Below are 26254 nucleotides of genomic sequence, written 5' to 3'. Positions count from 1 at the left end.
ATTCGATTAATGAGTTCAAAGTCCACCCAGTTTTAGTGATTTTACTAAGTCAGTGAAACATAACGTAGAACCTCTGGGACATGAGTACATCAATTTAAGTTACTATATCCCGTTAGCACAGCGAAATGAAACTGTCAGAGAAAATCCCAGAGTAGTACAGGTAGTAACGCATTTAATGGTAATAGAAAAGATCAGGCTGGAAAATATAAAGTATGTAGTGGTTGCGAAATAAGTCTAAACAACTGTCATTAAATGGTTAACTTATTATGGAGACTGATCTTACGTTGACTATTTCTAAAACAAATTTTACACTCAGCAAGCTATCATTGACATCATTACTTACTACGTTGATTACAATGGAATCAAGTATATTCGTCAAACTAACTAGTGATATCAATCCTTGAATTTACTGATATCCAGTAGGATATTTTGATACCATTTTGAATATGTTTGTGGAAAGATAATACAAAATTTTGCAAACAACTAGTGTTATTTTATCAGATAGAAACCATCCATTCTATCCACAGCCTTTTGTTTTGTTTATTTTCCCGATAAAACATGGCGGGGTTACATTAGACTTCATCTACTCACATATTTTTGCTTCCAAATCTGCCAGTACGGCTGAGGGTGGGGATAGTTCGCTTTTCCTCTCGAAACGTTCTCATATAGCCAGGCGTATATAGCCACCGTCACAGAAGTGTTACTCTTCCTTTTCGCGGTGGGAGTGTTGTTTACAGAAGTGAGAGGATGAAAAGCAAGTATCCAGTACTTGAACCCTGATTCTAAAACAGTGGTGAGAATGGATTACAGGATACAGATGGAATAAACAGGATATAAACCCATTCTTAGTCACGGATTACTATGGAATCGCATCTCCCAACGTTGTTCCACTGCTCCACTCAGCGATCGATCAATGTAAGTACACCGATTGTACAGATGTTCAGTTGTAGTTCAGTGGCGACGTGTATGAAGCTGGGTTATGCGGGTTCCAATCCCTTAGTTCCCTCAAGATTGACGAGTGTCAATTGTCACGAACTCGAGGTTGAGCAGGGTTTCCTATCACTTGAACCATTGTATCTAAATTTCTGTGTTCTTTCAATCTCTGTACTCGTCCTGCGTAGATAATATTTTAATTGTTGCACACATTTAACGATTGACTGAACATAACCTGCCGGTAATCAGTTATAAATTTTTAATTCCGTTTATCCCCTATCCTGTTACTATGGGAAATTTCGCTTATGAAAAACTAATTCTTAATAATAATTTTATTTATATTAATGAATTTATTTGACGTAAGCTACATTCTCCCCCCCCCAATTCGTTCACTGCCTACTTTGTATTTATGTTGTTTGTAGGATGAATCTCATTTCATAAAAAATATTAAAGCTGCTAGGACTAAAGCTGCGACTCCAATTCTTAAGGTGAGTTATTATGTAATGCATGTAGTATTGTATGTGTTCGTTTATTGATTTATTTTTGCTTGTTTTGAATACTTAATTATTATTGACACATTAATAGTGATAATCGAATTAGTCAGTAAGGCAAATCTGGAATGAATAAGAGTAGAAAGTCCCTAACTTAATAGGTTACCAAGGTGTATCTGTTACTAGTGACTAGTTCGCTAGTTCTAACTTATTTCTAATAATGTTTTTAATTTTTATAATACAGTTTACTTCTTACTAAAATTGTATTGTTGTAGTTTTTACTTTGGGATTATGGAAGTGAAATGTCCATTAATCAGTCATAGAGTTTAGGATAAAAATGTGTTTCATCTCAAGTTATTGTGCCAGATCAGCATATTGAGATAGAATAAACGAGTTAATTAACATAGTAGATTTAAATAATAGTATGAAAGAATATCGTTAGATAAGAATGGGATAGATTTAAGGAATGAAATATACAAAATACTATTGAAGCTAAAAGTTGAAGGTATAGAGTGATGTATTCTAGTGTAGAGTACTCCAGTCCCGTTCTATTGTTGAATTTAATGCTTCTTGGAAATTACTTTTGGTTTATTTAATAATTGATAGTTGTGGGAACAGGTGATCAGCCAGGAATCTGTGTTGTTCACCAATATTCAAAGAATATTTACACTATTGAGGAGATTAATTATTCATCTTAGATATGAAACCTTTTGATAAGCTGGATGTGATATAATTGATGGTTTTAAAATATGTTTCATTTCTTTCAGGTATACTACAGTAATACGTTAATACGATAATCATACTAGTCACGCTAATATTAGATCCAGGATTCACAACCCAGAATAGAAAACAAGAGGACAGACTAGATAATACTTTATTCCACACGATTAGAAGCAGCCAATTTCAGTAACATTCTAAACGAGACACGTTGTTGAAGTCAATAATGCACCTAGTCTGTCTCATTCTAGATATCCGTGTACGAGTTAGAAGAACAAACGTTTTCATACTAATATTTTGTGTACATATTTGTTCGGTTATGCCAATTATAAGTTCCCCATCACTTCCTCAGTCTTCTTACTTATATGTGCATTGAACATCACAGACTGTAAAACACACTGTTTCGCAGTAGATGTTACAACTCAGATGTTTAGTAATATTTAGTCATTCACTAAATTCCAATGGTGAGATCCAATGTTTCTGTAATGATGCACACCGTTTATTATATTTTCTGAGCTGCTTCCAAATGATAAGATGGAAAGAAAAGTCAATTTTCGATTGATTTACTCATTATGAGGTTTGATTCAAGATTAATTCCGTTTCGATTGAATGTAATGATTACTCAATGTAGTATTTGTTTTGTTTTCCCAGTATGATATTTTATTCTGTATAATATGCGATATTCTTGTATTCCATTGACATGAACTATGCTCAATATGTGATTTGTTATATATGTGATTTCATCCTAAATATTAATCAAAAATGGGTGTACAATCAATATATAAATGAGTGTATTTTCGACTAGAATCGTCGTTGTTGTCGTCATAGTGTTTTGGGGTGAATAAATCATCACTTATACCAGTCTTTGTGTTTATAACTTCCGCGTCGTGGGAATTGCAGAGGTCCCTCGTCCTGAGTATAAATGACAAGTGTTTCCGACATAACAATCAGCTACGATCAGATGTAAAAAGTAGCATTAAAAGAGTCAAGACAATAAGCATTCAAATGACAAATTATAACACCAAAAATACTTTAAGTCAAAAATTCTCCGTACTTTAACCACATTCGAATACGTTTTCTCTCGTAAAACACTCATACTTGTATCTTTTCTTGTAACAAAATGATGATTGTCAAACATTTCTATCGAATAGTAACTTTGATTACATTAAATTTGATTAAACTGAACTAATTTGTTTTTCTTAATTTTCAAAATGGATGTATCCAGTGTTTCGTTGGTGATATTTTGGAGTTCCACTTTACCGACTCAAGCTGATAAAATAAGAGTGCATATTGCTGTTGTTCAGACATCTAATCGGATTTTCTTCTCGTTACCTTAGGGTTTTCTGTATAGACATCTTTTTATGAACTCATTCAGGCATTTGTTGACGATGAACGGAGAGTTTTATAACTATAGAGTTTTATGATTCTAGTATTTTCATTAATTCTCTATTTGTTCAGTTCTATGAGTTGGATGGGTGTTTACACTTGTATAGCATAGATTTATTTAAATTCTTTGTATTGAAATATCCATCTGTAAATTTCAAGAGCTGTGCAATATTTTTATTTCTTTATAATTTATTCATCAGTGGGCTAAAAGAGTTTTACTCTTATCTGGAACACCTGCTATGTCAAGACCGGCTGAGTTATTCCCTCAAATTTCTGCAATTTCTCCAAATCTTTTCCAAGGTGGATTTCATGAATTTGGACTACGATATTGTTCAGCAAAAGAATGTCCTTGGGGATGGGATTATTCAGGTTGTTCCAATATGACTGAACTACAATTGGTCTTGGAAAGATCAATCATGATAAGGTATAGACCCATTTGTTTATTTCGTTTTATTTTTGAACCTACTTACAAGTAGTCAACCTCGTAAAAGATTTTTTTCTCTAGGTTTGTCAGATCATTCGAGAAATAACTTGCCCGACCTTTGAGTTCCTTTTTTGCTTTCCAGCCCAGTTCATGCGTTATTTTATATCGATTTCTAGTGTAGTCTTATAAATAATATCAAAGTAATTACTGTTGTCCTCAAATGATATGTGGCCGACCACCTGTAATGAAGACTATAAGATTTTGATTTTGAAGTTGTTTATGTTTACTCATTATTGATTACTTTCAGACCGTAATCTTTAATAGCGCTGATATTATCAATAGGAATAGCACGCTTTCCAATGAAATTCAATAGATTTAGTCCGGTGAATCAACAATGACAGCTTCACGGAATCATACTTAACAATATTATGAGGAGTTATGGCCTCAGTCAGTTATAAGAAACGTAGAACCTGGCATATATAAGTAACAGTTGAATATACTACATTATATTAATACAAAGAGGTGAAATTACCAAGAAAAACGTCAGAGTAGTAGCAGTAGTGACAATATTAGTGGTAGTAAAACAAATTAGGCATATACATCACGACTCGCGAAGAATGAATTCACGGAATAAAATGTATGAGGTAATTTTACAACTCAGGATCTAAGGTAAGTCAAGGAATAAATGTAGCCTCTCCGTTGAAATTGATTTTGAGCCATGTTCTCAGCTATCCAGTACGACCATATAATATACATCTACCTATGTGGATCATTAGTCCAGCAATAGCCTAGTGGTTAAGGTTTTCAATTTTTCAATTATGTCACATGTCCGAATCCTGCTTCTATTCAGAGCAACCATGCATTATAATTAGCCCTCACACGAGCAGTAATTTAAAACCATCACTTGATAAGTTGATTATATAAATAGATAGCAATAGATGTTAAATTTGACTCTATTTAATTTGTTATATGGATGCGATACTATACTTCGATACTAGGATACAATAGCCTCTTTCTTCTTCTAGCCTCTGTTAGTGCAAAACATAAATCTTGTAATGAATATTTTCTTAGTAGAGACTAAATAAGAGTAGTGCACATTCTAATTTATTCAATTCTGTACCGATTAGATTCATACTGAATTGATTTAATACAAATGAGAATTCACTAAAATTTGAATAGATGAAAAATCATCTTGGGTTGGAATGTGAATTTTAAAATCGACATTTTCTTATTATTTTATATTTGAAAATTGAATAACCTTAACAATTTACAGTACTAATTGGAATGAATTATAAATGAAAATAACCAATACTCTACATAGATTCATAGGTTCCTTATGACTGAATTCCATGGTTGTGTTTCGACACTGGTATATGAATGGCATTTCAAACTTTAAGTATTTTTACAACTGAATAGTCCAGTACATAAATCTCCACATGATTTCTCTAGATTGTTAAATAACGTATTTGTGAGTAGTTTGGATACTACGTGAGCGCTCTAACCGAAGGAGATGATTTTCGTAGTTGGACACTCCCTGAGTCTAAATCCCCAAGTTAGTGGAACAACACGGAAATATCATCCCATAGTAGCTTGTGATCAAAATAAGTTTAGACCCTATTCGTTTCCTTAAAATATCAGACCACATTTACACCTTTAGTTTACGATCACAGTTTTCTAACTGCCTTATGTGATCCCTTCATATCCATCAACTCAGTCTATGAGCTAGATGTTTGCTTTTCGTTCTCTCACTTTCGTAAACAATGCCTGCACCACGTGAACCCAGTGAGTAGGACTTCCCTGACATCGACTATAAATAAGTGGCTATATGAGAACATTTCGAGGAAGAGAGTGAACGTTTCCTACTCCCATACATACCAAGACATTCAAGAACAATCTTCACACGATAACATCACTACTTTTGCTTCTATCTAACAGAATTTATCGATGTTATTTTCTCAATTTATTCATTTTACATCATGCTCTTAATAAAAATGTTTTTTCGATATTTTTGTTTTTCGTTTACTTTTAATAGACGAGTTAAAGCTGATGTTTTATCACAATTACCGGCTAAACGTCGTGAATTAGTTGTTCTAGATCCAAGTATAATTAAAAAAGGAAGCCTGGGTAGACATGCTAAAACAATGTTAACTGATAAATTATCCGTAAGTTGATTTTGAGTAGAGGTTAAATAGGATTCATTAATATTATATATTTATATATAATCTTTTTCTTTCTATAGAGTAAAGAGAAACGTTCTGCTCTATTCGAATATTTCCATGCAACTGGTTCAGTAAAACTTCCAGCTATAGAGTACGTTATTTCATTATTATTGTTGTTTATTAGTACTTCTTACTTTTGAGAGACTTACTCAATTTACTTTTTAATCTTATTTAATAAACGGTTACATGTTGACGAATAATCTAATAGTCTTAATTATGCAGAAGTGATGATGTCATAAGTTATAATCTCAGAAAATATGTAGTTTGAAAATACACATTAGCCTAATGAATATGTAATAAGCGCCTACGATAACTGTAGGTCTTAATTTCTTATATTGATAAATATTCCGTCAGTCGTTTTAATAGATTCGAAAAGGTGTTAAAAGAAAAGCGTAATCCTTTCAAATGATGATTTCAAGGTTAAAAGAAATGACTTTCTGTTGTTGGATCTCCAAGTCAAACTATTTTATATTTAACTTGATTTAAGAAACCAGGCAAAATCGCCTATCTTTTCACAAAAGTATGGTTTAAAGTCAGTTACAATTACCTGTACTTGGTAAATATGTTGAAAAAAAATTACTGAATGTGACTGACTGACAAGTTTACAAAGTTGGCAAATAACAGGTATATTAAATTAAACAGTTCACAGATGCTTATGTTAACTAGGTATTCGAAAGTTGTTTTCTTGTGCACGAGTTCTTAAAAAAATTCTACCTATCTTAAACTGTGCGTCAGGTGTACTAATGAGTAGCTTACGTTTTTCAATAGTAGGCTTACTACCTTCAATTAAGACATATTTCTCACTAATGGAAATTCCTACAGTTCTAGTGAGAAGCCGTAACTAATGGTGTTCAACCATGTTGGTTGTGAAGTAGTTATTTACCACTGGCGATAAAAGATTGTTGTGCATTACAGCGAATTGAGTGTAATTATATATGCAATCTATTGGATCCCGGCATAGTGGTCTAGAGGTCAGGCAATTGCGCGTGAGACCGGAAGGTCCTGTGTTTGATCTTTAGTAGTGGGGTTGTGGATGCTCATTGCTTAGGAGTCCCATGCACGGACAAAACAACTGTGCAGTGCTTCATCATTTCCAATAGTAATTTAACCGGGACTAGTCATGGATGTAAATCGTGAAAATACCGGTTTCCACAAACCCTCTCTATGTATGTTTTTCGGTTCTGCTTCGATGTCTTGCTAACACGTCCACAAAAAAATATTAACTAATTTACGTGTTTCAAAGTGTTAATTGTCATAGTTTTTATGGTTACCATATGGTTTCAAATATGCTAACAATAACATCGTTTTAACTCACTCAAATTGATCGTGTATAAAAGATAGCCCTAAATTTCTTTGTCCACTTAGGATTGTTTATAACTTTTGTAGTATTTCTCACATGTTTTTTTCCACTTATATAACGCCAAATGATATTTTGGAATCTAGGTTTGTTTCCTGATACAGAACGCGTTTTTATAGTTTTGACTTCTGCTGTCTTTTAGATCATTAATTCTGTATTTTGAGGAGGAAAATATTCAAACCATCGTGGTGGTGGTAGTAGTTGTAAAAATCTTTTTTAAACCTATGGAAATAAATGTACCTTCGGAAAAATACTGACTCAAAAGTTTAAATAGGTCTACAGTTCCTCGGTATCTGTATGCAAACGAATAAATTGGAACAGTAGCTTTGTGGTTTTCATCACTTACAGTCTTAACTACATGCTTAGACATACAAACCCAACTAAATGTGGATCAGCTTAGAAAATCAAATGGTATCACTATTCTTCACATACACGTCTTCCATCTTGTCGATGCTATTGTTTATTATGATACTAACTATTAAATATCACTCGTCCTCAAATTAAGTTCGGCTAAAAGCTCGAGTATTCAAATCCACACTTGATGAATGAGTTACGTTATCCAATTAATTGGCAAGTATCTATTGATCATATTACCAATGAATCCCTTACAAAACATTAATTATCTTATTTTCTTATCTTCACGAATGTTTATATTTTAGACAATATGTTTTAGATATAATCGAATGTGGTCACAAATTCCTACTTTTCGCACATCATACAGACGTCCTAGATAGTCTCGATAAATTACTGTCAGAAAAAGTAAGCTTATGACTTTTTCAATTGATACTTATCTATTAAGATGACCGTGGTAATTATTTGTTCAGCATTTAAATATAGTGTAACTTTTTCCAGCGTATATATATATCCTTTAACCCTGTTTAAGCACTGGACATTCTCTTTTCATCCTCTCACCTCCTTGAACAACATCCCTACTGCGAGAAGAGGTAGTAATGAGGAACACCCTGGCAGTTGAGAGCAGACTCTCCTCATCTTCGACCGTATAAGAGTATTTGGAAGTGAATTGTAACAAATGTGGATGTGGTCAGTTTATAACACGGTGCCGGATTACGAAGGATAGCTATACAAAAATGGCATCGCTCAGCCCTTCATGACACTCTGGTTGAGATCCTAGATATAGTGCGATATAATGGTCTGAGACGTTATCAGACGTGATTCAAAACAGAAAATTGCGATTATCTTGCTGTTATTTTGTTTATTTTTTCCATAAAAGTAAAAGGAACTTCTTTATCTGAAATAATTCACTCTGGTTGTATTTTGCTTAACTGATATTCTTCCATTATTTACTGCCCTCATTCACTTATTTTTATTAATTTATTACTTTTTTAAAATTGTATTCACCTTTCTCTTTCTCTCCACAATCTTATTTTCGTATTGTGTGGCGCATACTTATTTTAATACCCCTTTGTACCAACATTTATCTGTTTAGATAAATGAAGGTATGAGAGATTTATAAAGATTGTTCACTGTATATTTCGCATTATAGATTGAGGTTAACGAGATAATCAGTTAGAATCAGATAGCACAATATAGCTATTCTATCCAAGTACAGGACTCCTTGACCGTGAGATCCCACTACTCATTGAGAATAAAACCTGTTATGGAGGAAAAATATGTAACTCAGTAACTTAGTTACATTTTTTTATTAAAAACAGTTTAATATTGCAAATCGAATACATTCATCATGTCATTAGTTTGAATTATTGTTAAGTACTCCCCGATCCAATGTAACAATTGGAGCTAGTCCGTGTCGGGTAGAGACAGGTATATACCTCAGTACAATGAATGATGGTCGCGCAATTTCGTGGATTGGTTGAGGTTAGACATTAATACCATTGGATGCTGGCTCAATGGTCCAGTAGGTTAAACGTTCACGCGCGAGAACGAAGGCCCCGGGTTCGAATCCCGTGGGAGGGGTCTTGGATGCGCACTGCTGATGAGCCCCACAATAGGAAGAAACGGCCGTCCAGTGTTTCCAGGTTTTCAATAGTGGTCTAACATCAACCGGTTCATGATTTTAATCAAAAACTTGGTAATCTCCACAACCCCTATACTGATAATTGACAAATAAGTAAATCATATATAACTCAGTTTATTCGATATAATTTCTGATTTGGTTTTGGGCATAATTAGTCTTCATTCTTGCACCTTTAGTCCCTCGCTTGCATCTAGTCGTATCAGTATTTTTATTCAGTTGGTACAAGTACCAGTTTTTTCCGCAATTATAAAAATTGGCCACATCAGTTTTTGTCAGTTTATAACAAAACTCAAGACCTACAGTCGTCACAGGAAGCTCTTTGCCTGCTCAGAACATTTAGTTCGCATTTGGTGGTTCCTGTAAAAAAAATATCCACCAGTTTGGTCTATTTCGCTTGTTTATTTTTTTCCGGTTTACTAGTCTATACGTTTTATTCGTATTGACGGTCGTACAAATTCAGAACAAAGATCTGTTGTTTGTCAAATATTTCAAAATGAGGACGATTGTCGTGTTGCATTGCTTTCAGTTACTGCAGCTGGGACAGGTAAGAAAAAATACCAAACATTTTATCTATGTTTAAATGGTTTACGGTCAGTTTTAAGTCAGTTGCGTTTCTCCTTTTTTGTGCACATTGGTCCATCTGTACAAGACACCTCAGTTCCTAGCAATATGTAAGGAAGAAAATGGACTAAATAATAATCAGAGTAATGGGTGGGATAGACGGACATTTTAAACCAACGCATAACATGTTTGGTTCATAGCTTCATGGATTAGTCAGTGAGTTGTATTATTTGGATCGATTTTACGCCGATTAACCCTAGTGCCTGACATGTCTAGGGTTGTGATATAGAAGTTTGCATCTGTATTTGCAATATAACCCTAAATAATATCTTATTATCATCATCATTGACTTTTTTCCTATAATGTAAATCTATTCAGATAACTTGTACATGTCTTTTTTGTATGGTGATTGAATATGTGTAATACAAGGTTTATAAATTTATTTGGAGATTTACTTTCCCTTTGTCTAACAACCCCTACACTCAAGTCCTACTTTATGCTGCTGTTACTTCTCTTACTACTTTGCTTGCCTTCTGGTTTAAATTGATCAATGCTTTTCCATTCAGTCTTCAAATCAATCAACTGTAATTCCTCTCCATTGTATTTAATAATGATTCATTGCTGTCTTAATAATAGATTCACTGACACAGATCAACAACTACCTGTGTAACAAAGATAACTGTTGGGACGGCTCCGAAATGCATTGCAGAGCCTCCAGAGGCTCTAAAGGAGCCGAAGAGATTCTGTCCAATCAGAACCTGATAGAACCTTCTGCAGTATTAATATGGCATGCTGTGAATAGACAATTGCATAACTTGTCTCCTTGAGGATTTGCTGGATTATAATGATGTTATAGCCAATACTAACAACCATAAATATCAATGTTTATCCGTACATTTTTTTAGTCTTACCCAGTAACCGCTTTCTTTGCTTTTTCATCTTTCTGTTTGCGACTGTGGGGTTCTACACCTTCGAGTGCCTTTAGTTGCATATCGTATTCTGTCTTAACGAAGTAGAAAACATAACAATAACACATTGGTTGATAAAGTAGTGGTGTGTTTGAGACCATATTTTACTACGTATATCTAACTAGGTTTCAAACGAATAATTGACAATTCTAATTTACCTATTTCTATGGAATTGTACGTTAGATAGTTTTCTATATGAACTGGATTACGTTGGTGAATTTTTTCAAAACCAGTAGGGATTAGATATCTGTTTTTTTTTCATTCAATTTTGAGGCATTCTTTAGACTTGTACACGCGTCACTTCCTATAACAGTAGAATCGACATTCACTGCTTTATAAATTCAGCTAATTAAGAGTTACATAACTCATTCGGTATTATGTTTATCGATAGATTGTTTCTACCTTGTCTCAAAACACAGTCACTTTCAACGATAATTGTTTTTAAACAGCACAAGTTGTATGTGTGTGCATATTTGTTGTGAAGTGTCACAAATTATCTTATTTCCACTTTTTTCCTTCATTGTTCAATGTTTTCATTTTAATCATCTGTAAATAGGTATGATGCAGTATAGATTTTCTGAAACATATACCATTTATGCATACATATATATATGATATTGTTAGAATAAAACATTTATTATCGTCGCCTATAGTGACGTGTTTATGCCTATTGTCGTTAATGTTTTGTTTTATTTTCCCAATATACAATGTAATGTTATAAATATTCAACAATGAAAAATACCTTCTATATATGGGTTACATTTATTTATTTGCTTAGTTATATTTTGTAGATGTTAGTCAAGCGTGAAATCTGTTTAAGCAACTGTGAAATTATTTACTGTGTATGCCTGTGTATTTTTGTCTTGATTGGTAGAAAATGAGGGGACAATGTTATGTACTTAGTAATATTGTCACTAATTACGATGTACACAATATCTTCATCATCATTATCATCATTCTTGGTTCAATTAATTTATGTATGAGTAACTGAAGTAAACATGTATGTGTGTATATGTACCTGTTCATAACAGTTTCATCAATAAAATGTCCTGTATTTAGTTGAAGAATACAGATGTGTGTTTATTTTTGCTTTGTAAAATGAATACAAATGGTAGAATAAGTTATTTCCATTTAAGTTATTGATATTATCAGTAATAATGAGTTTCGTTTTTTGTTTGTCAATGAATTATTGTGTTATTGTCGTTGATCTATGGTTTCTTTTCACAATTTGTCTTGTTGGAATCACTTTTTTCAGTCTGTCTTAACGTAGAGCTTGGTAGAGTTTGGCGTCAGTTCAAGTTGACGTGATAAGATTAACAGAATGAATGACGATGATAATCAGAAAGATTGGACATAGAGAATATAGTTCTCCGACTATATATATATATATATATATATATATATATATATATATATATATATATATATATATATATATATATATATATATATATATATATATATATATATATATATTATCAACTGATCGTGTTCAATCACTAAAGTATTGTAATTTTATAATTTAGATTCCTGATTTTAAGTCAACTAAATTTGAGGTAGGAAAAACTCTTCCGCGTACAAACACAAATTCCTTCCATAGTGAATATATAAACATTCTTGTGACTATTTGATGTGGTTCAGTATGTATTTGTAAATATCTTTTAAATAACTACTGCGAACGGGTAGTAGCTGATGATGTCTTGTTTTCTTACACCAAACTCCAGCTAATTACTTTTTGAAACGAATGGCAAATAGTTGACTGTAGTATTTTCGTTAGATTCACAAGAAAGCGATTTAAATATACAGGTGAATATATCTTGCAATGGTCTTGATGATTAAGTAACCACTAAAATATTAATAAACATTATTGGATTAGTTTTTTCCCAGTAATATCTATTTACCGTTTTATCAATTATAACTTACCATGTTTTTTTAAAGTTTATATCATTAAATGATCTTAATTAGACGGCTATTGAGAACCAGCAACCACTGAATAACTTTTTCGTCTTAGCATGGGTCTCGTCAGCAGTGTGTATCGTCGACCCCACCGGTGGACGAATCAAGTCTAACGGAAAGAATCTATTGTTTAGACCAGTAGGCCGGTATCCAATGCTTGAGTGTCTAACTTCATTCAATGCTCCAAACTTGCGGGTAACAACTGCCTTAAATCCGACATTATTGAACTTCATTGATCACGGCTCCTGGGACAACTCAATTTTTAGTCAGTTATCATATGATAATTATTTTGCATAACCCTCTTCTTTATTATTATTTGTTCTTGCTTTATTTATTATTATTTGTAGGTCTTCATTTAACTGCAGCCAATTTAGTTATATTTGCTGAATTATTTTGGAATCCTGGTGTATTAGTTCAAGCTGAAGATAGGGCATATCGAATTGGTCAAATGGATTCTGTGTTAATACGTTATTTAATTGCAGAACAAACTGCAGATGATTTCATTTGGTAGGTTAAATTGTAGATTACCATGACTAAGGTTGATTGCATTAGTTATTGGCTAACTACAATTAAACTCTTTCACTTAATCTGTTTACTAGAAGAAAAGTATATTATGCATAATTGTAATATGTTAATTATATACTTTAAATTCATGAACCATTCGCTCACACATTATTGCTAATTGCTACTGCACGACCGTAGCTGCTACCTTGACGTGGTGGGCAGGCTTGCCTATCGTGATGATCCAACCGAGCTATATTGGCTGGAGCATATGTCCCTGTAGGTTCTACCATGCCAGGCAGGTTGATTGGAGAACGGTAAGACTAAAAGCAGCAACTCAAGGTCTGAGGGCGAAGCCGTACTGCTGACTGTAGAGGGGTGTGACAACAGTAAGGTGTTTCCCTCGGACAACCAGCATGACAGCGATGCTGCCTTCTTACAAGGAAGGAAAGTGTTAGAAAAGGTTGACCCTAAAAATGTCATCTTACCTCACGGATTTCCGTCTCCGGCGGTAAGGCCCTTTGAAGAACGGAGCTAACACATTAAAAACCTCCCACAAAAAGGCAGTGCGCGACCGGCCTCAAGTAGTTGTCCCTTGGGCTCTGCGGTCATGCTCCCAGGTCGTTAAGGCCAACATTAATCCAACTTCTTTTTCAGGTTCCTCAAGAAATACCTTTCCACGGTGTGGGCAGCCGGGAGGTGATATCAGCCCTCATCCTCGTAACAGCACACGAGACCAAGTCGGTCACATCCAAATCCCTCCCACACCTCCAAATAAATCTCTTATCTCCATGACTAGCCCTTCTCACATCCCTTTATCACCTCGCACCGCTAGGGCAATCAGTTCGAGTACGCGGAACGTTATTCCTGGTCTCCTGAAACCATGCTCTAAACTACACGTAGGAGCTTTCAACGTCCGAACACTGTGCCAAATAGGACAACAGGCTTCCTTAGCTAGGACTTTAGAACCTCGCGCCATCGATGTGCGCTGCGTCTCCGAAACGCGCATACAGGATCCGAGTAGCGCCATTCATTTGAACTCACCATGTCAAAGTAACGAACCAACTCGATTTACGCTTCGTGTATCTGGAAGCCCAGATGCTGCTTCCCGCGGCCTTGCTGGCGTAGGTATAGCATTGAGTCCCAGGGCAGAACTAGCTCTCCTAGACTGGATCCTAGTAGACAATCGTTTGTGCGCCGTCCGACTAAACGGAACAGTAAGGACTCGAAAAAATAGGGACACTCATCGTTGTCTCTTCGTCGTCTCTACCTACTCTTCCACTGACTGCAGCTCAGATGATGTAAAAGACGAGTTTTACAGAAAGCTTTTCGACCTTCGATAAGCTAGGCACTCTGATGTAGTAATAGTGCCTGGTGATTTTAATGCTGAAGTAGGTAAACTGAGCGAAAGGGAAAGACAAATGGGTGGCTCTTAAAGTGTTGTGGCTCAAAGAACAGATAATGGCGACCGTCTGTTGCAGTTATGCTCAGATAACCGCCTGTTTCTCGTAAACACTAACTTTAAGCATAAGGGAAAACATATTATCTTGGGAGTCTCATCAGCCCTTGTGGTCTGGTGTGTGACGAAATCTCAGCACGGATACGGAAGGCTCGACTAGTTTTTGCCAACTTGCGTCATTTATGGCGTAGGCGAGATATCCATCTATCAACCAATGGACGTGTTTACTGCTCAGCAGTTCGTCCTGTCCTACTTTATGGCTGTGAAACCTGGCCGGTAAGAGCAGAGGATATTCGTAGGTTACTAGTATTAAATCATAGATGTCTTCGAAACATTGCTCGTATATCCTGGGACCACCGAGTAAGTAATGCAGTTGTTAGGAAGCGGGTACTAGGTAAGGATGGCAAATCAATTGATGAAGTAGTGAAACTTCATTAATTGAGATGGCTGTGACATGTGTTACATATGCCCAATCACCGACTTCCCCGACGTGCGATGGTTTCTGTTGTAGGATTAAGTTGGAAGAAACCTAGGGTCAGTCAGACCAAAACATGGCACAAATCCATAAAGTGACTGAGAAGTGGACTGAGCCATGCTGGTACGTGTAGACTACCTGGTTGTGATCCGCGAGATGATAGAAATCGATGGTTAGAGACCTTGAATGGCATGGCTCAAAATCGTTTGCAATGGCGCAGGTGCATCTACTCTTTATGTTCTCCCAAATTATAATCTTCTGAAATCTTCATTTCCCTTTTTCCTCTTTCCAAATTTATTTCACTGGATTATACTCCTTGAATAACATCTTCAAACCCTAATGTTTCCAATTACTGCTTATACTCTTACTACCTCTACCACTACGGGATTGGAATCGATAACTGTATCGCAGTGCTAATGTGGTATTGCAACTCGAACTGATGTACATACGTACGAAGTTCTACGTTGTTACTGTTTGACTAGCTGCTTGTCATTTTTCATCAACCTACTTATTAAATGAATTTTATTATAATAGCTCTCCTACAATCGATTTTGACTATGGTTGGCTGATTTTTGTTAAGCCCTTTTGTCAACTTAACAGGTTATGTTATTCGAGCAGTAATAACTCGTCTATTTCTTTATACCATTATGATCACTATCTTATCTGTATAAACATGTATGCTTGGTCACATGTGACAGCCTGCACACATATCTCTCTAGCTCAAGTGTTGATAGCTCATATGCTGCTCGATGAATCATTCTCTTTATCATGCATATATCTGCTCTAGTCCTATCAATAGCCTTTGCCTTGACTAGCTGCGCCTTATTCGATTTGACTATAAATTCACCTCTGTATTTGCTCGCATACACACATTCGCCTTCCTACTTCAAACCCGCTCGATGTCCTTGAAGATTTATGATTTGTGCTATCTTATAGACTGTAGTTGCCTCTTCTTATTGCCTTCTGATTTCAAATACCGTTGCAATTTATGTAATCACGGTTATCAGCGTGATTGATTAACAAAGGTAAGCCACTACTATATAATTATAATCACTTCAATGCAACAAATAGACCATTGTAATGAATAGAAGATATAAAGTTGAAACCTAACTCATCTTAGATTATAGTAGCAGCCTATTGTTTAATTATAGCAACAGTAACAAAGAGTATTGACTTTTTATTGTGTTACAACATCACTGGAAAAGCATACATCTGAGTAATGAACCCTCATTATTTCATTGTTGGTTCTATGTCTAGTCGTTAAGAATTATGGTTGTCGAATGATCTTTCAACTTTGCTTTCTCATCTGTCGACATTACTCATGCAAATCATTCATATACAGATGGTATTTTCGAGGATTCGAACTTTCTGTGATTCTAGAAGTTTGAGTATTTTCACTGCTCTGCTCGATATGATGTAATATAATCGCAAAAGATAGAAATTTAATCATAATGCAAAATTATTTAAGAAGGCAGAAGTTCATTACATGAAATATTATTCTGGTTTGAATTGTTTAACCTTATATCATGGTATATTCAATTTTAGGCCTCTTGTGGAACGTAAACTTGAAGTGTTGTCCAAAGCTGGCTTAAATCGAGAAACATTTCGAATGACTGATTCTACAACAAGACTTGGTGTATGTTTCCTTTTTTTTCTCTTTTTATTCTATTGACTTTTATTTTTTATTGTACTGGTAGTATCAAACTTTTAATATCTAAGTATTTTTTTTGTAGTACTATATGTAAATGATAGGTTATATTGGATGAGTAGTTTAAATTTTCTAAGTCCAATAGTAGTTTATTGATAATTTTCAAGACTGATACGTTTGATGGGATTATAATCACACAGTTCAACATGGCGTTCTTTTTTGTTGTATAACTTTTTATTCTGATGAGGTCTATTACGACTTGAATAAGTCAATGGTTAGTCATATTTGTGCCTGTAGGTTTCGAGTATGTGAATCTTTAAGATTACAGAACTGCTTTACTTTTAATTTGTGGATTGTATTAAATCTTGATTCACGGCTTTTTATCCATTGTCTCCGACTATTTAACTTGTTATTTCCGACTGTTAATAAAAAGATCCTATTAGCTGGTATCTATTAATAATTGTATAAACCTATGTATACTTCCATGTTTGTTGGAAGCTAGTGCTATTTATATCAGTAGGAACTGTCTTTGAGACATTTTTACTGTTAGTTCAACTGTAAAATATCGGGTGAGTAGTTTTGCTTTATGCTTGCGAAACCTGGCCTTTCCGATATCGTTGCCTCTGAATCACTGCTGACATACAGTGATAGTACCGTGTTGGTAGTACAAAAGTTCGTCAATGTGTTCTGGCATAGCGCCGATTAGACGATTGGTGTTGTCACTATGACATACTGGCTTTGGTGGCGTTGAACATATGTTGCAAATATCACTTCATAAATGACGCTATAGTTAAACTCAGTGTACTAGATGAGATTGATTCATTGGTTGATGAGGTTATGAATCTTGATCAACTGAGATGGTTACGACATATATTATATGTACCCAACCACAGCCTATCATGACAGACAATAATCACCTAATGTATAATTAATTTAGGAAAAATCTAGGGGCATCCAAAACAAAACATATCATCAGTACATGAAATCACTGACTACCTGGTCGTAGTCTGCCCAATTACCGCGATCACTTTTTGAAGACTTCAGGTGACTTCTCAAAATCGGTTACAATGGTGTATATGTGTCCAATATTTGTCTTCCTCTAGATCTTGAGTCTTAGAATTGTATTATGCTTTTCATTTCACGAATTCATTCTCGAATCATCTTGTCTATACCTAATGTTTCCTCTGGAGTTTGTCCAGATAATTCCCTTATTCTGTGCTAGCATGTTATGGCAACCTAAACCAATGCACATATTTTCCACTTCCTTTGTTTCTTCTGAATGACTGATACAAATCAATGTTTAGTAAAAGAGTTATGTTAATTTGTTTAGATTAGTCAATAGTAGCTTTGCTTTTGAGATCTTTTTGATTTTGATTTAAAGCTCGTTTTATGTGTATATACATTCATTGTCTCGGCTGTTATAGCTGATCAAGGTATATTTAAATCTAATAAACGCTTTAGCATAGACTGTAACAATGTATTATATTTTGTTAATTATATCCACTGGGATGTTAGTGTGTTCTCGCTTAAACCTGAATTCAATATGTCCTACTTCTAATGTTAGTAGATTTTAATACAAATATACTTATAACTGGTACAGTGAACCACTTAGATGTCGTATAGGTTATAACTATGCACTATCGGCTAATATTTAGCTGTCTTTTCTAACGGACGAGCCACACTGTTGGTTAAACTCGTCACTTAGATTTCTAAGGGCCAAAACTATATATGAATGAGTGTGTAGATATTTCTTAATTCAGTTTAGCCAACAATGCTTACTTCTCACTCAGGTAACCGGTTGAACTAAAATTTTTCCATTGTAATCATTTCATGTTAAGCAAAATATCGAAATCATCATTCGATTAGTAGATAATGATGGCAACCTTTTCTTCCATAAATTTCTCTCCTTGGGCTCATCTACTAATAGTTCAAATTCACTTCTTCATTAAATGATTTATTCAACTTAAATGGAACTGATTTCATCTGAAATATTAACACTGCTTACTATCATCCTCTTTACCATTTTCTTTTCTATGATCCATAATTGTATAAACCTTTATGTTTCCCATTGCTGTTTAGTTGGGTTTTTTTTTTAAAAATCAATCATAATATTTTTTGTTTATTTAAATCTTTGTGTCATGAATTCATTACTTATATGAAACAAAATAAATCATCTCACTGAAGTATATATGTATATATATATATATATATATGTCGACCTTGAGTGTGACAAGTCAGACAGCTCTATCAATTATCGTTGTTGTTATTATTCTTTTTGTGAATGATTGCGACGAATAATAAGAGAAGAAAAACATAAGAAAGTTTCTCTGTCAAGCTCTTATTTCAATGTTTACTTTCATTTTCTATTCTTCTTAACCCTCACCCTTTCTATCCTGCTCTCCTCCCTGCGCGTACCGCACTTCTATTGTATACGCATAAATATTACCCCTTTATGGTTAGTTTTAATTTGTTTCTTTTACTATTATTTCTTAATAGAATAAAATGGATAATGTTTCATTGTGTATTTGTCTGTCTCTGTGTGTATATGTGTGTACAGTAATCATTGCGGTGATGATGTCTTTTCCATTATTTCCTTCTGGTTATTTTTGAGTTTTGTGCATCTTTTCTTTTGTGCGTGTACATGTTCAAGAGTAGTATAGAGAGAGATGGAAGAAGATTGAATTTTGAATGTGAATTGAGTTTTAGTAATCTATTTAATCAATATTCAACTAAAACGGGTTATTGAAATTAATACAAGTCAAAGTGGTTGATATGTTGAATAAATAATTTCTATGTTATTGTTGTTTTCATTTAGTCAAAAAATGTTTTATCTCAGTATAGTTATTTAAAAAGCGTTTTAGAATACCTTATAGAATGATGAACATTCCTACAATACACCTCAATCGATGAGAATACAATCATCACCTGTATGATATAAAATGTAATGGTTAAAGTCTCTACTTGGTTCGTAAAACCTCATATATAAGTTTGAAAACTGCTTGGATTTCCTTATTCTTAAGAAATGGTGCCTCAATATGAAAGAAAGTTGTATGGAACTAGTTTCTGTTGTTTTGTCGAAACTCCCCGATCAGGGTCTTAGAGACTGTACGAGTCACTACCGTCAGCTTCATAAATGAATGTGAACCAATAAGTCTCTGTAAACTAATTTCTGGGTTGGTTTTCAAAGCAGTATCCATAATACATAGGAGTGTATCGACATAAAAAGAAATTATATTTTTTAGTCTGGATATTTGTAGTGATTGTAGTATTTCCTGTTATGTCTTGTGGCCTTGTGCCCTATTAATATGTAACGTAATCATACCACCAATTAGAGAACAGTGATTTATCGACCGAACCAATGACGCATATAACCCGTACGAGCAGTCTGCAGCCTTTATCGTTCCTTCTTCCTGCCTAGCCCTGCGTGTCAAATTCGGAACACCAATTCCAGCCTCTGCAATATAAATCATGTATTTCAAACATACTGAGTTTATCTACAAACCAGACAGACCACATCGTACCATGAAATAGAATATAACAATTGTACAAGATCTAAACATAAGTGACTGTGAATGTGGGAGGTAGTAATTAATAGACAGGGCATAACTTTAGAACGGTAATAATAATAATCTATAGGTCAAAATAAAACTTATAATGGGAGAAAAATGAATATGCATCTTTTTGGTGCCCTATTACATTAAGGTTTGTTTATTTTAGCTCTGTTATTGATGATATTACTGATTTTTACTCGTGTAAACATTTCCTCACCTATAACAGCTCAAAATCGGTCATAGCAACGCAGATACATTCTTTTTTCTTACCCTTTTAAATCTTCAGGTTCAAGATAATTTCAAAAATTCCTACATCTCAGTTTTTATTCTTTGTCTTAGAGCCATCTCTATGTTTGTTTTTTTCGTTTTTAATATCATACAACGTTATATTTTGTTATACATCTGGTTAATTTACCTCTCTTTTGTTCTATGATGATTCAGTGTGTGTATCAACTTGAATATTCAATGGATACGTATACCTGATTTCATACGTTATTATTTGCGATGCACTATACTGAACAATCCATTATATTCATTTGATTGTTTTTTATAAACAAATATTTATATCTAATATATACTGTTTTGTAAAGTTGGACATTGGAATCCATAATGGGCGTTTCATCCTATTCGGAACTCGATTATATATGTCTGCATCCCAGTGGTACGGTATATCCATCTATATCCAACTGAGGAGTTTCAGATTGGATAAAACGTGCGTCCTTGATTCCACTGCTAACCAATATCCAACTGTCAATAAACGGTGACTTAATAGCCATATTAAAGCAACCTCTTCACAATTCACATATCCCAATAGATACTGATCGATAAGATTCGTTAGCGTTAACAACGGGAAAATGCACATCTTTTGAAATAAAATATTGATATCAGTTTATTTTATGAAATATTAATAATGTATGTTTCTATTCTTTTTCTTTTCTTCAGTCTAATAAGCTTGAACAACAAAAAATTCTAGATTATTTCAAAGAAGAATTGAATGATTTTGAAGAATGGGAAAATTTTGACACTGTATCATCAGTAATCAATGAAGAAAGTAGCAATACTCACTCTCAAAATGATAAGAAAATTGACAATAATAATGATCATCAGAATAAAGTTAAATCTAAGAATGATTCTTTAATGAATCAAATTCATTCGACTGAACCAAAACTGACCACTAGTTTATTTAGAGCAAAATCACAATCATCAGTGATTAACAATACTACTCCTAATAAAAATAATCCAAGAAAACGTCTCCTTGTTCCATCATCACCTGAGTCGAATCATTCAGAGATATTTTCAAATGAATTCAATGATAATATTGATGAAGATGATTTAATTTGGGCTGATGACGATGACGATGGTGATTTTGTTGAACAAATCGATGAATCTGATATAACCGATAATAATATTGAAGAATTTTCAGGAAATGATGAATATTTATTATCAGAAGCTGTTAAAATTGCTGAAGCCGCTGAAGTTGATTGGCTTACAGAAGGTCTTATCAAAGAAGATACAGATGATATTGAAATAAATCAATGATAATAACACAAAAAGGAATTTTTGTGTTATAACTTTGTACATAATTTTTAAGAGATGACTATTTTGTTTATAGATAATAGCATGACTTATTTCTTGTGACAAACATCATCTATCAAAAATTACTATTATTATTATTATTATTATTATTATTATCATTGTTTGTTCTTCAGCGCTTACTATTTGTTAAATACTGTAAGCTGTAAATATATTGAGTGATTGAAGCCTAATTATACTTGTAAAATTAATTAGTTACAGAAATCGGTACTTACTTACGCCTGTTACTCCCAATGGAGCATAGGCTGCCGACCAGTATTCTGCGACCCACTCTGTCCTGGACCTTCCTTTCTAATTCTATCGAATTGTTATTCATTCTTATATATATACATATAATGCTACTTATTTGTCATTCAGGATTAGCATAAGTAATAGTATCTGTGGCCATAAAAACATATAATTTGAGAAAGAATAAATTCACAGAATGATAGGTGTAAGACAGTTTTAAAACTCATGTAGACATAGTCGTCGCATTCGGTTTTGAGTCATGCTGCCCGAATTCTCCAACCATTGATCACAGTAGTCGTGCAGATCCTAACCAGGTAGTAGATGAGCAATAGCTATCTTGCCAATTGATTTAGCATATTTGCTCGTTTACCCCAAATGCCCTGTTACAGCCGAGAGTGGGAGATTCAACTCTTCCTCTCGAAATGCTCTCACATAGACATGTGCATACAACCGCTGCCGGGGAAGTCCTACTCACTGCCTTCTCGCAGCGGCGGCGTTGTTTACGAAATTGAGAAGACGAAATGCGGATGTCTGGCGCTTTAATCGGGATGTTGGATACGAAGTTGGGAAGCTCTGACTCCAAACCAATGGTGCACATGGGCTCCAGGATCCTAAGGAAGCAAATGGAGTATGAACCAATTGCTGGTCACCGGCTACCACGGGACTGCATCTCACGACGCTCCACTGCCTTGTGGGTTAGGCCTTTAGGTCGAAGGCACTGTGTGTGGTCACGTTAGGAAAACCACCTGCTTCGGTTAGGACACTCAGCTGTGTCCCAGCCCTCGTACAGATTGGATGGTTTATGTGGCGCATATCTATTTGGTGCCTCCTTGTACCAATGTTTATGTGTTTAGACAATAGTAATACTTGCCTACTATTCTATTTCTGATCTCGGGATTAGTCACTTTACGGTCCAAATACACGTCAGCAATCGTCCAAAAACATTTATGCTGAAATTTTAGTAACCTATGAAAGTCTGTTTTTTTTGGCAATATTTCAGATCCATTGAGCCGAACAGTATACTCCTCCCTTGATTAGTAGACGGACACCTCGACTCAAGTGATGCAAGTTGGCAAAAGTCAGTAAAACGTTTTGGATCCATGCTGATATTTCGTCAGACGCTGACCCACCAGGACTAATGAAGCTTCCAAGATAATTGAAATAGATTTCATGATCAATTATTTTTCCCTGTAATTATTTTAACCCTTTGCCTTTATACCTGTCGTAAATATATATATATATATATATATATATATATATATATATATATATATATATATATATACGATTGCAAGACATCCATTGATAAGTTCAATCAAAACTCAGATAAAAATATTTTTTGTGTTCTGAAAACACTCTTAATAACAACGAAATTAAGATGATCGTTGCTTTCCGTTTATCTCTGACAATAAATATTTGAGAAAATGTGAATGAATAAATTGTTGATATATGTGCTTAATAGATTTAGTTGCACATTTTTCTCACCTAAATAATATCATATTAACAAACACGTTGGAATTTTTATATAAAATAATGATAACCTTATCACTAATGTTCGTTGTTATTAATAAGGTAATTACTACCCATAATATTGGCTTTTAAATCATATTAACTGATGACATTGTTCAGGATAGAGTTGGATGGTGAGTGCTGGTGGGTGGCCTATGCTCCTTCACAAGGGGTGACAGGTGTAAACAAGTAACTGATGACGTCATCTTTAAAATTATTAATACTACTAGACGACAGATGTAATTAGATGGTGGTTGGAGGTAGTCGACAGGAAACCCTGGACCCGGATTTTGTGCTACTTGGCACTCATCAGTAAGGTGTACCTGTAATCTTGAGGGAACTGGTGCTCCCTGGCGGATTCGCACTGTGAAGCTGGGTGACACTGGGTCGAATCCGCCAGGGAGCACCAGTTCCCTCAAGATTACAGATACACCTTACTGACGAGTGCCAAGTAGCACAAAACCCGGGTCCAGGGTTTCCTGTTGACTACTTCCAACCACCATCTAATCTTAATATATAGTGCACGCAGTGTCGAGTCACCTATATTGCAACATGGTCGATAGCATTTGATCTGCACTAAATAAGGACTTGGCACGCATGACATTGATCACCACCCAGTGGTCAATCAATTGTGACGACAGATGTAAAGATTTCAAATCCAGGTGTGAAAAAATTGTGGGTTAATGGGTGTGGGGGGGTGTGATAATTGTGAATAATAAATTTAAACCACAGTTGTTTTAATGTTAATCTTGTGGAACATCCAAGATAAAAACGCCTAGAAACTCAATGTCACCTTTAAAACGCATTTTTTATGAATAATAAATGCGTATTTCCTCTTTCAAAAATATTTTTTTGAATTAAGCATTAATTCAGTAAGACAATTATTAATACTATTACTCACCATAAGACAGATAGATTATGTTATTGTTTATATATATTTACCTTCATTGTTACTATACTTGTCTAAATGAATACACATTATTTCATTTATCATGTTCAAGTTTCCTTTCATATTCACTAATTCCTACTGTTACTCTCTGTTTTATTTTGTTTTAATATTAAAATGATAAGATTTTATTTCCCCAACCTTTTCTTTATGTATATGCACACATATGTGTATTAACTCGATATGATAAGTTTGTTTTTGTGTTAGTGAATAGTTGAATTAGGTGTGTTGTTATGTCGTTCCTTTTTTGCTTCTTTCAATTAACATCTCAAATCCATTAAAATTGTTTTCTATTCTTTTTCGGTGCATATATATATATATATATATATATACATATAGGTAAAGTAGAAGTGTTGTGAATGAACTAGGGTTGTAGGGTTGTAGATGCGCTCACCTTATAAGTACTAATAAGTAGTATAATAATAATTAGTTTATTGTTATTTCGAATTGGATTGTGATGAAGTAAGAATAGAATACAATTTGTTCAAATTGTTTTACTTTCCCTTAATGGATTATTAATTTTAATAAAGAAATGATACATTGATACTTATTATTTAATATACTGATATAAAAGAATCGGAATTCTCATGAAGAAATGATTGACTGCTATAGTGTAATAATATTGGTGGAAAGGTGAATCAGAAAAATCAGTAATCATTAAACGCTTTCAAATCGATCCAATCTAACAATCAATCAGAAAAATCACTAATAAATATTGAACCAAGAATCAAATCACTCGGTGATGCGATCAAAATAAAGAAGTAAATAATGATATTTTAAAAGTCAACAATAACTAAATAAGATCGGGGGGTCTACAGGACAAGCTGTGAGTCATATATGGAGAGATTCGAACATTTCACTTCTACCTAAAGTTTGCGCTGATGATGTCGTTCAGAAGGACAATGGAAGTTTCCCGAGCAAATCATCCAGTTCAGAGAACAAAACTCCACAAAAATTATCCACCTGGGCTGTAGATCTTCTCCACTATCACTAAATCTTACTGTCCATTGTTTGATCTAATGTGTTTAATATAATAAATACACATTAATCTAGGATTTTAGATAATGATGAAATAACTACTTACTGATTTTCAAGGACTTATTCATTAGATGGTGTTGACTTGTGTTGATTGCTGACATAGTACTAATATTTACTATTATGATTAGTTATAATAAGCTTTATCTGTTGAAATTCAGTTTACTACTTGGTTGATTGTTTAATCATTCATCTGTTAATGGTTTGATTACATATTGGAAATTTAATTTGACTTACAGTTTTACAACAATCTACTTATTGTGAAGGTATAAGTCAACAGATCTAAGCTTGAAAGATAATG

General features: G+C 34.1%; 1 protein-coding gene across 2 annotated transcripts in view; it reads left to right on the top strand.

Annotated features, from left to right (window-relative positions):
• Positions 1 to 23765, top strand: part of PSMD14 (26S proteasome non-ATPase regulatory subunit 14) — a 38336-nt gene extending 14571 nt beyond the window's left edge. Inside the window, exons 14-22 of one of the 2 annotated variants that reach the window (XM_051214259.1) lie at positions 1356 to 1421; positions 3728 to 3951; positions 5984 to 6113; positions 6191 to 6261; positions 8187 to 8286; positions 9944 to 10067; positions 13356 to 13515; positions 16989 to 17079; positions 21585 to 23765. In XM_051214259.1, the coding sequence (XP_051067412.1) occupies positions 1356 to 1421; positions 3728 to 3951; positions 5984 to 6113; positions 6191 to 6261; positions 8187 to 8286; positions 9944 to 10067; positions 13356 to 13515; positions 16989 to 17079; positions 21585 to 22181 (1563 nt within the window). In that variant the 3' untranslated portion in view covers positions 22182 to 23765. Of the gene's footprint in view, positions 1 to 1355; positions 1422 to 3727; positions 3952 to 5203; positions 6114 to 6190; positions 6262 to 8186; positions 8287 to 9699; positions 10068 to 13355; positions 13891 to 16988; positions 17080 to 21584 lie in introns of those variants that run through there. The other variant, XM_051214260.1, reaches the window with a different exon arrangement.
• Positions 23766 to 26254: the final 2489 nt, after the last annotated feature.

The sequence above is a fragment of the Schistosoma haematobium genome, chromosome 2, assembly GCF_000699445.3.
Source record: "Schistosoma haematobium chromosome 2, whole genome shotgun sequence".
Classification (NCBI taxonomy): domain Eukaryota; kingdom Metazoa; phylum Platyhelminthes; class Trematoda; order Strigeidida; family Schistosomatidae; genus Schistosoma; species Schistosoma haematobium.
This window is presented reverse-complemented; position numbering and strand designations above follow the sequence as displayed.